The sequence below is a fragment of the Plectropomus leopardus genome, chromosome 10 (assembly GCF_008729295.1).
Source record: "Plectropomus leopardus isolate mb chromosome 10, YSFRI_Pleo_2.0, whole genome shotgun sequence".
NCBI classification, from domain to species: Eukaryota; Metazoa; Chordata; class Actinopteri; order Perciformes; family Serranidae; genus Plectropomus; species Plectropomus leopardus.
In genome coordinates, this window is record NC_056472.1 from 28,978,098 (window position 1) to 28,989,442 (window position 11,345).

At 41.9% G+C, this 11,345-nt stretch overlaps 1 protein-coding gene across 1 annotated transcript; it reads left to right on the forward strand.

The window, feature by feature from the left end:
- Positions 1-941: 941 nt before the first annotated feature.
- tent5c (terminal nucleotidyltransferase 5C) lies at positions 942-6,680 on the forward strand. The gene is made up of 2 exons (XM_042494302.1): positions 942-1,088; positions 3,013-6,680. Exon 2 carries the CDS (start codon positions 3,035-3,037, stop codon positions 4,184-4,186), a length of 1,152 nt encoding a protein of 383 aa, XP_042350236.1. The 5' UTR covers positions 942-1,088; positions 3,013-3,034; the 3' UTR covers positions 4,187-6,680.
- Positions 6,681-11,345: the final 4,665 nt, after the last annotated feature.

Sequence of the window (11,345 nt, forward strand, 5' to 3'; positions counted from 1 at the left end):
ATTTTTCATACACCTCACCATCATGCTAGTATTTTAAGGTTCATAAAGTAGCACTGAAATAGTTACTCAATTTGATGATTTACAGGAAATAAAACATCAAATTAGATTTAATTTTATCAAGCAAAAAAATCCAAATATACAACCACTTTTCTGTTTCTTTTTCTTTCTTTTTTTTTTAATGTTTGCAATAATATATTTGCACTTCTGAAATGTTTTTTTTTCAATATTTGTTGACATTTTAAGAACTAAACCAAAAATCTGTTCATCAAAAACAAGCAAAGCAAGCAACCGCCCCAGAGTTTCAGACCCTCGGCAGCTTTAGGGTTCAAGGTTCATCTTGAATTCAGTGACACAGATGAGTGTGACACAGAAGGGGCCCAGCGCTAATAATTCCTGTGATAAAAGTAGTTGTTAAAATTACATTACATATGTGTGTGTGTGTGTGTGTGTGTGTGTGTGTATATATATATTGCAAAACACTTGTACACCTTTGGTGAAGCAGAAATATGAACATAATCTAAACATAACATTTAAAAATGCAATTATAACCAGTGGATTTTCAAATTATTTTGAAAGAACAGACGCGTGCTGCTTTTAAACTCCACTGTGCCACAGAACGTCGCCTGCCTGGAGACCGTGCTGGTTACTTGGCAACACAAAAACCTCGCCGGCCAATCAGATGCCCCGCTCGGCGCTCGGCGCATTGGTATATTCAAAGTCGGCGATTTTACTCCTGTGTGATCTCCCGATGATAAAAGTTGGAATTTTTTGGTAAGTAAACAAAATTAATGTTTTATTTTAATCACGCAACGCAATATATTGTTAATATTGTAATTGCGGTGTAATCCACGGTGTATATAGGCAGGGGGACTGTGTCGTGTCACGGCTGTGTATCAGTGTCAGTGGGTCGTGCTTCGGCTTTAGGCGTGTCTTCAGCTAGCAGTGTGGTTCAAATACTGAGTTTACAGCGACAGCGTTACATGTGTTTGTCTCCCAGGCTGTGGATTATGTGGAGGCGTCTGCACGAATTTAAAGTTAACATCTTCTTTTTCTGACTTTGGATGCTTTCACAGCACGCGTTTGGAAATGTATGTACCGCTTTCATCCCTCTTGTTCATTTCTGTCCAAGAACACCGTGTTTTTTAAACTCTGTAAGCGTGAACTAAGACTCACTAAAATTAAAGTTTGCTACATTGAAACGATAATTTAAAAAAAAATGAAATCAATTAGGATGTTTTAGCGTAAGAAGTAGGGTTTTTTGATAATTCAACCGTGTTGTACGTGTGTTTGCTGAATTATCAAACGGGATTGTCGCCATATGGACTAATATTGAGTCAAATTTAACATTAGCTTGTGTAATGGCAACGCAAGTTAGCGTTAGTTTTAAAGCTAACTTGTTAGAAAGGTGAACTGTTACGTTAGCAGTTAGCGACGAGTAAAGTTAGCGGTTAACTATGTTGCATTCGTCGCGGCTTAAATTGATCAGCTGGAACAAATGATCACTGGTGGTGTTTTGACGAAACGTGTGTAACTTAACGGTAACTTGTCTCGCTACTTTTAGCGTCGGATGCGTGTTTTTATTTCGGAAACGCAGGCTTTAGTGCACGTTAAACTAGCTTAGTGTTTGTCTCCGCCGTTCTGGAATAAAACCCAGGCTCGCGCAGTGAGGTGTTCTAGAAGCCTCACGCGCTGTGTCCTGTACTGTGTGTCTAACGGAGGGCGAGCAGGTTGTCTCGTGCTCGCGTTGTGCTGTGCTCGTGCTGAATGGGTCATGATGCTGCCACTGTTTTACTGAGATATTGTAAAGCTGTAAAGGAAGTTAAGAGTGAAGTCAGGTCATTTGAGATACTTTTTGGTAGAAGACCACTTAAAACTGCACACTGTCTTAAGCGTTACTTTATAACTTGTTGCAATTTTTGTTGTATTTATTTGAAGGAAATATGTTGCTGAGTAAAATATGTTAGAAACTTTGCGCCTTCAAACAACCTCGACCTCAATTTTATGATATGTTCAGGTAAAATGGGGACAGCTGGTAAGGTAAACTCTGACAATAATGTTTGTTTTTTAAATGGTTAAATGCATTTATCAGTTAATTAATTAAATCATGACATAATTGCATTGTTGCATTTTATTTAAAAAAAGAAAAAAAGGTTGGCCAACTTTTCTGCTATGCCTTCTCTGTGCTTTTGTTGCCTGTTTCCTTGGTGCCATGTCGTCTAAGATGGACATGCATATGTGTAACAATTATTCTGGAGTATTGTGGCAGATATGGACCCAAAGCATCATATTTAATATTTTTTAAGTGAAAAAATTGCAAAAAAATATCTGAAATGTCACAGGATGGCACACAATCGCGTAATTTGTGATTTTATGGCACCTGGTAGCCTGAAACATACTGGTTTCTCTTCAGAAAAATGTCCCATTTTAGCTGAAATTTTCAGCACATTTTACCTTGATACATCATGAACTCAATCAAAATCCTTTCCCATAAAAAGTAGAGTGTTGTGACAATATTTTGCTTATAATTCAAACAGTTACTAAAAAGCAACACCCTACAAATCACATTCGTGTTTTACCCTCAGTGTTTAGCTGCAGAACTCTTATTACTAACATGAAAAAAACAAAATGCCACATGGCTTTACTTGCAAGCTCTTGGACCAGATATTTTTTGACTCTTAGTTGTCTCAAACCAGTAAAAATGATATTTTCATGTAAAGCTTATTTGTAGCAAAAACTAAAGAACATATTTCGCGTTTGGCTGCTAATATTTATAGAGCCCAAGATGTAAAATCTTATTTGTGCCATTTTACCTGATGTCCCACATTACCTGACTTCACCCTAATTTATTACATTTATGTATGTTTGTATTAATTGGCATTGTTTCAGCAAAGTTCGATCTACTTTGTGTTGTTAAAAAAAAGAAGGGTTGAATATGTTGTAATTTTGTAGATTTGACTTGTTTCGTGTCATTTTAAAGCCATCACTAACTTATTTTCTCTCCTGTCACCTCAGTTAATCTGAACTTTTTGAGAAGATGGATAACAGGGAGGAATTGAAGAATTGTTCCGTCAGCGTCCTGACCTGGGAGCAGGTGAGCCGGCTGGATGAAGTTCTCACGGAGGTCGTACCTGTTCACGGGCGGGGGAACTTCCCCACCTTAGAGGTGCGGCTTAAAGACATTGTGGCCCGGGTGCGCTCCCGCCTGGAGCTGAGCGGCATCAGAGTAAAGGACATACGGCTCAACGGCTCCACGGCCAGCCACGTGCTGGTGCAGGATATCGGCTGGAGCTACAAGGACCTGGACGTCATCTTCAGGGTGGACCTCCCGCACGAGGCTGAGTTCAGGCTCATTAAGGACGTGGTGCTGGGTACCTTGCTGGATTTTCTGCCCGAGGGTGTGAACAAAGAGAAAATTACACCCATGACTCTCAAAGAGGCTTATGTCCAGAAGCTGGTGAAGGTCAACACAGAGCAAGACCGCTGGAGCCTCATCTCCCTCTCCAACAACAACGGCCGCAACGTGGAACTCAAGTTTGTGGACTCAATACGCCGGCAGTTTGAGTTCAGTGTGGACTCCTTTCAGATTGTACTGGACTCCATGCTCGCCTTCTACGAGCTCGCACAGACGCCCATGTCACAGGCCTTTCACCCCACTGTGAGTGGGGAGAGCGTGTACGGGGACTTTGGCATGGCACTGAGCCACCTGCGGAACAAGCTCATCGCCACCAAGCGGCCCGAGGAGATCCGAGGCGGCGGCCTGCTCAAATACTGCAACCTGCTGGTGCGGGACTTTCGGCCCGCCAGCGAGGAGGAGTTCAAGGGCCTGGAGCGGTACATGTGTTCCCGCTTCTTCATTGACTTCCCCGACATCGGTGAGCAGCAGCGCAAGGTGGAGGCCTACCTCCAGAGCCACTTCATAGGCGAGGAGAAGAGCAAGTACGACTACCTCATGATCCTGCGGCGAGTGGTCAACGAGAGCACGGTGTGCCTCATGGGCCACGAGCGGCGGCAGACTCTCCACCTCATCTCGCTGATGGCCTTCCGTGTGCTGGCGGAGCAGAACGCCATCCCCGATGCATCCTGCGTCACCTGCTACTATCAGCCGGCGCCTTATGTCCGAGACCACAACTTCAGCAACTACTATGTCGCCAACCAGAACATTCCAACATGGCTGCCGTGCAACTGACAAAAAGTACAACAAGTGGAAGGACGTACAAGAGGGCAACGCTGCCGCTGCTGCTTTTGAGAAGAGGGAAGGAATGATTGAAGAAAAAAACTCCCCCCCAAAAAAATTATTGAGGCAATAAATGCTGTTCCTCTCAAGGCACAAGTATATTTAAGTGGACATGTGTTTTGCTTTGTTTTTTTGGAATCCTTTCTCATTCCTTATCTAGAGTTGTCGAGGTCATTGAATAGAAAGTGATATTTTTAAGTGTTCATATTTTTTTCCTCATGTTTGGTTGTTTCCCTGTTTAGCAGAGTTGTTTTGTGCCTTAACCTGCCGATTTACCCCCCAATAATTTAAATATTTTTTGAAGACAGGGAGGAAAAAGATGTTGTTGCTTTAAATTTGGTTTTCTCCTGTGATTTAAAAAAAAAAAAAAGAAGAAAAAAGTGAAAAGGCGAGAAAAAAAGTAAAATATTGAAAAATAGTGTTATTGGGGCAGGGGTAATATAATAGGTGAAGGCCCCCCAAAAAACAGAGCACCAGTGTTAAAAAGTTAAGTTCACTGGGGAGGGATGAAGGTGGTACACTAATAACTTTGTTCTCATCTAAAATGAAGGGGAGGCTAGAGGAGTTGATTTGTTTTAATTCATTTGACGTGTAAATATCTCTCACAGACGTTTGTCTCCCCGATATGCCGGCAGTGCCTGTGATTTGTAAACAATGCAAGAGAAAAATGTGCGGATTTTTATTTTCCACTGTGAATCTCAGTGTAGGACGAGCTCCCCTCCTCCCCCTTTAACCAGTTTACTCAGCCCTGTACTTTTCAGTGGAGACCGGCTTTGAGCGGAAATCTGCAGCGAGACAGTTTGGGCCTCAGATAGACAGGCTCCTGTGTGTCTGAGGAGTTTACGCTCCTCTGTGTTTTAAGCCCAAAGCCTCACCAGTGACCTCCGCATGTCACAATCCTCTGGCTATTGTGGGAAGCTGAGTGAGTGGACACGGGCCCCGGCTCAGAGCATGGCCTCGTTGAAAGCTGGCTGGGAGTCCTGGAGTGACAGGCTGACTGGCTGTCCCTTCCCTTAAAAGGAGCAGCACATGGTGCGCCCGCAGGGTCGTCCCTCACAACCATTGCAGGCTCGACAGCAGCCCTGAAACGGGATCCTCCTCTGACGCAGCGACTGGCTCTCTAACTGTACGGGCCGTCTATAATTATCCTCTTTTTCTTTTTTCCTGGAGGAGGTATCTTCGACGCAGGGAACTGGGCATGGGTGTGCGAGCAGCAGCAGCAGCACTGTCACCTTACATGTGTGGGGAGCTTAGTCACTTCCTGTCCTCTTCTATCCGGTAACCACGCAGTGGTTTGAACCCCTTTTGTGGTCATGGGAGCACAGACACCAAGGAGTGCAACTGGTATGTTAAGAGAAATGCCAGCATGTCTGCCAGTGGGATGCCACTAGGGGTGGACGATATGTCCCATAAATAATATGATGATATTTCAAGGTGTTTTTGCATTAACGATATTCTTGAAGATATGACAAAATACAGAACAAATCATTGCAAGAACAAACAATTTCAACAAAATCTACAGTTTTACATGTCGGCATAAACAGTTTGCCTTCAAATATTCGGTAAAAACTATACAAAATAATGTGACAATATCTCACGATGTTTTTGCGATAATATTCTTAAAGTTATGACACAATACAGAAAAAAAATATTTCAAAAACATACAATTGCAACAAAATGTGTACAGTTTCACATGTCAGCATAACGACTGCCTTTAAATTTTTCTCAAATTATTTCTCATCATTTTAGTTTGTAAACAACAGAAATCAATACCAAATCCACCCTCAGTCATGCTTGTTTTTCCCTCTATAATAGTATGACAACATTAGTTGCAATATTACCATCATCACAATATGAATTTTTCCCATCATATCAATAATTTTAACTGGTATTATGGTGAATGATATGATATTGCACACCCTGAGATGCCACTCCCATTTTGGACTCTTTGGACTTCTATGAATCCTGGAAGCTACCACTAACTTGAGCCACGATCTCTCCCCCTACCGCTCGAATGTGACGGAGCTGCCCCCCTTAAAACCTTTTAAATTACTATTTCTAGCCGAGCCTATTATTAGCTGTAAGTTTTGAACTCTTGCAGCGTGGCATTACTATCACATGGCAGTGACTTTAACATACCATCTTTCTGTAGCGTCCAGGTTCAAGAGGACAAATGTTGCTCTTAAACGTCTCGTGTAAGCGACACCTGCTGTGTTTCTACTCTTCCCTCTGTTCCTGCACACTCCCGTGCTGCTGCTGCTGCTGCTCATCATCTGCGGCTCGTGTTTATACAGATAACCAGGAGCGTCTCTTATCTGGCTGCCCCACAGCTCCTGCCGACTTAAAAAAATTGTACGTGGGACGGTCAGCTCAGCCTGTTCTTCAGGTCACAGCCGGGGTCAGGGCACGCTCTGCTGGCTTAGCTGCTGAACTTTGGTATGGGAACCACCTAGGTCTTTTTTTAACAACATATGAGGTGCCACACACTGTCTCGCTCTGGACCAAAGTTAAAACCAGCAACCGAAGCACTCAAGTGCCTTTTGACGCTTTTTAAAAGTGTTTTTTAATGGTGATCATGAGAGAAAGCATTTCCTTCAGCCTCTTTAAACCTTGTGAACAAGGCAGCCTGGGGGAATACAAACATTTCTGGTTGGGGAGCAAAATAATTTTGGTTTGAATTTGAAGAATTTTTTTGTGTGTTTTATTTTTCTTTTACCGTTTTTTTTTCTCTTTAGTTTTTGTCTTTTAGTTACAGTCTCGTGTCTAGTCATTCCTGTCACAGCGTTCTCAGCCATTTCGTTTCACTCCTGTCGTCTTTTCCTTGGGCCTTGTTGTCACTGGCAGCCATGTTGACCTCACTCGTGCCTCAATGCCTTTTTGAAACTGATTTTCTAAACAGACATTATATATATATATATTTACACCCTTGATTTGACAGACTGCCTAGCGTTGTAGCTCCACGTAATCCGGAGGCTGATTTTGACGACAGTGTTGTCCCCATCCAAACCAAAGCAATACCTGAAGTGCACTGACGAGCTAAACTTTGGCACAGTAGCTGAAGGTCACCCAGCAGAGACCCCACTCTAACAGAAGCACTTTAAAGAGGCCTTTTTTTAACTCCAAACCCAGCCACCTGAGAGGAATGTAAATAAGCTAACATGGTCGATTGCTGGAGGGAGTTGAGCTGGTTCTCAGGGACATAATGTGTTTTTGAGAGCTTTGTTTTGTCCCTTTTTTATTTTGGGAGGATACATTGGTTTAACCTGCCCTTGACATTGAGACGTCCCCTCCTTATACTCACCTTCATTTTGTTCTTGTCTTTGTATTAATTGTAACTCTCTTCTTACCCAAACTGCAGGGTCTTATTGGAGTAGATCATGCCTAAAGGTGGTAGCCAGCAGACTTCAGCTTGCAGCGCCGGGTTTTATCTGTGCATCCATATTCTCTGAAACCTTATCATCACTCAGTGGGTAGTGCCCTCTTACGTTGTGTTCACACTCCGAGCCTCAATGCAAAAGCATGACATTATCGCCAACTCACTGGAGTGTTGCTTACGTCATGGGCTCCTGTGTTGCTGCAACTTGCCACAAAGCACCCCAACTGAGCGTCAGAAAAAGAAAAATGTATGCTTTTGATTAATGTCTGGGCCCCATTTTAAAGGGCAAGTTTGGATTTTTTGTATGGTGTACTTATCCATAGGCAGTGTATATACAGTAGATGTCAGCATGCTCACAGTTTGGAGAAGCAGCAGGAATAAGATACAGAAAATAAGGATCAAAAATTATTTTATCCATCTAAAGAAAACCCCACCTAAGAAACATCAGTCAGTTTAAGTGTGTGCTTCACTGAGTGTTTTCACTGCTTTAGCTTTCTGTCAGACAGCCTCTTCCAATGGAGATCAGTTCCCCATCCATCCCCTTGTCACCAGACTCCTTTGGCAAAACTGTAATTTTAGCTCACGGATCACAGGAGCTGCTGGTCTACTGCTGCTCTGATTGCTGTGTTAGTTTGTGTTATTGTGTGACTTTGATGAATCCAAACTAACCCTTTAAAGTGCCAAAGTCACACAATAACACCAACAAACTCACTGAAGGAAGCAGTGGTAGACAGGAGCTCTTGTGTTCAGCAATATTCAATCACTGTTTTTCTGAATGGAGTCTGGCTTTGAAAATAGCGATTTAACAGCTTCATTTTTACCAGCTGGAAATCAGTCTGACAGAAAGATAAAGTGGTGAGAATGTTGTTTAAAAAAAAAACCTACTTTGAAAGTGAAAAAAAACTTTTGTTGCTGATCCATCCACAGCAGTACATTGCTTAGCTTCTGTGTCGGCATTCAGCCTGCTTCTCCAAACTGGGGGCGTGTCGGGGCGTTTCTGTGCATACATACAGCATAAAAACCCACTTCAAAAAATCCAAACGATCCTCGTAACATCACATTTAGTCGCCAGATTGCATCTGATGCACACTTCAGTGTACAGGAAGCTAGTGTCAGCTGGTTAAAAGACACCAGCTCAACTTTGATTTCTGTTGGCCGTCAGTTTGCAGCTCTGTGTCACAGCTTCCATTGAAAATGACTTGTAGCCTGTTGTGACGCTCGTACTGTAAACGCAGCTTTATTTTAGTGCTAACAGCTGAATTTACTATCATACTGTTAACCCTAAAATTATCTTTGCCTTGGTTGAAAGCATGGGACAAACACTGATTTAGTGCTAAAATCCTTTTCTTAGAATAGCAGCACACAGTCTGAATCATTCCCCGTTTTTTGTATCCATCTGCGTGATGATAAATTGGTTTATTGTGGTGATGCTGCTGCTCACAGTTGCAGGTTGAAGTCTGCTGAGCGGGTGAGGACTTGTCCCTTCTTGGGCTTTTTGTTGACGTCGCTCACTAAAAATATTTGTGAGCAAGGTCAAAGAAAATGCAACAAACAAACAAAAAAAAGTGCATTTTCTAGAGTCGATAGTGAACGCAGCCTGGAATGTAAATCCTCTGCATCTTTTTTTGTGTCCACCCAACTTTCATGTGTTTACGGTTCTTGTGACGTTTTTTTTTCTGACGACTGAAACTTTGTGCCCGTTAATGAAAGCTTTACCTTCCCCCACTAGATGTGTGGGGTGCAGCAGGGCTCATGTTTAGTCACCTCGTCAGGGTTGGTGTATGTGTGTCGATGTATGAAGTTCTTGTGAAGGACGATATGGAGAGAGAAAAAAACAGAGGATGAAGTGTGTTTTGCCTTTATTATTTTCTGGCCCCCACTTTTTTTTCTGCTGTAAACTACTTATCGATCCCATCGCTTCTCTCCCTCTCCTCGCCTTTGGTCGTCCCATTTGTTTGGGCTTTGTATTAGTGCAGCGTGTTTTTTTCTTTACGGCGCCTGTAGATGTATTCTTTGCCGGAGTGTGTGCAGAGAAAGCCGTGGATCAGATATGTAGTGGTTTCGCTTGTCTAAAGTACAAGTCTTACACCATAGGAATGTGACGGAGGCTCTCCTGAAGTTTCTAGACGAAGAGTCGTGAATATTTTTTTGCAGCAGATTTGTGTTTACGTTAATGCGTGGAGGTGTGTGTGCTTGTTTGCATGTGTGTATGAAGGGATGCCTGTTGCTATAAAAAAAAAAATTAAAGTGGGGGTGGGGAATATGAAATTTGTCGCACTTATATATATTTTTTTGAAATAGTTAATGCAAAAGAGCTTTTTTGTCAGCTTCGTGATCGTGACGATGAGTTTGATGGTTACAACCATTATACTATTTCATTTTTCAGGACTTTTACCTCACTTGAGTTTTTTTTCTTTTTGAATGGAAATGTACATGTACATCAGGAAAATGTGTTTGAAGAGGAAATAGTGAATAAAGAGTATTAAATGCAACATCCGCTTCAGCCATTTAATTTAATTTAGAAATGATTATTGCTGACTGTTAACCCTTCAACACCTGGATCAGGATAAGTTTTCTCGTGCTGCATTCGGATGCCTTTCACTGGCATTTAAACCTCTGAAACCTGAGAAAATTAGTTTGTTTTCTTTCAGAAGCATGGGGAAAAAAACATGAGCAACTTGGCAAGAAATGTCCCACAAACTGAAAAAAAATTGCCATTTTTTTGTTAAGTTGCTCATCGCCCTCTTCCCATGTTTTTGAACAAAATCGAGCGGCTTTGCTCAGGTGTCAAAGGGTCAATCTTGTATTTTCTGTTTAAAGACAAACAAGCCTTTCAATGCCTAACTACCAGACCACAAAAATATTTAGACGTTTGCAGGTCCTTAAAACATCTTTAATTCCAGTTTATAAATATAAGCCTTTGAAGTCACTATACGGTCTCAAATTTAAACTTCTGAGGTTGTAATTGCCACAAACATTTTGTTTTCTATTTATCATGTTGTAATTTTATTTATTTATTGTAAAAATGAGTCAAGTCTTTGTGAAACTTTTCAAACAACTGAACTAAACTTGTCTGTCTTTTCATGTCACCGCGCCTGCGATAGTCGTGGCTGGAGGCACTATGTTTTCGGGATGTCCGACTGTCCGTCCCGTTCTTGTGAACGTGATATCTCAAGAGGGAGTTTCCTCAGATTTGGCACAAATGTCCACTTGGACTGAACTAATTTTGGTGGTCAAAGGTCAAATTCACTGTGAGCCCAAAAGGTTGTGATGTAATTAAGACAAAATTTCACACAAATGTCTTATAAGATATAATGAGGTCACGTTGTGAAACCCTCAGGCCTCGACTGATGATGTTCTATAACTAGATACATTTATGCTAAAATATTTTAAAAAACTGAAACATAAACTTAATTCTTTAACCGTAGTTAGAAGGAATATTTAATCTTTGAATGCACTTAAAGAAAGTGCTGTTAGTATATTTCTGACAGCTTTAGTTTTACCGTCCTGTGCAGTTTCGTGACCTCTTTACTCGAGTCTTGTGGGCATCCCGATGATGGCTTTAACCAGAGATGTTTTCCGTCTCCATCACTGGGGAAGCGGTTAGTGGGGAGATCAGTCAGCTCAGCATTCAGGACTTTAAACCCCGTTCCTGCTGATCTGAGTTCAGTGGAAAACGCTCCCTCTCTCTGCCAGAGTTTTACTGGATAATAAAAGTCTGGGCATTTTTTTCTG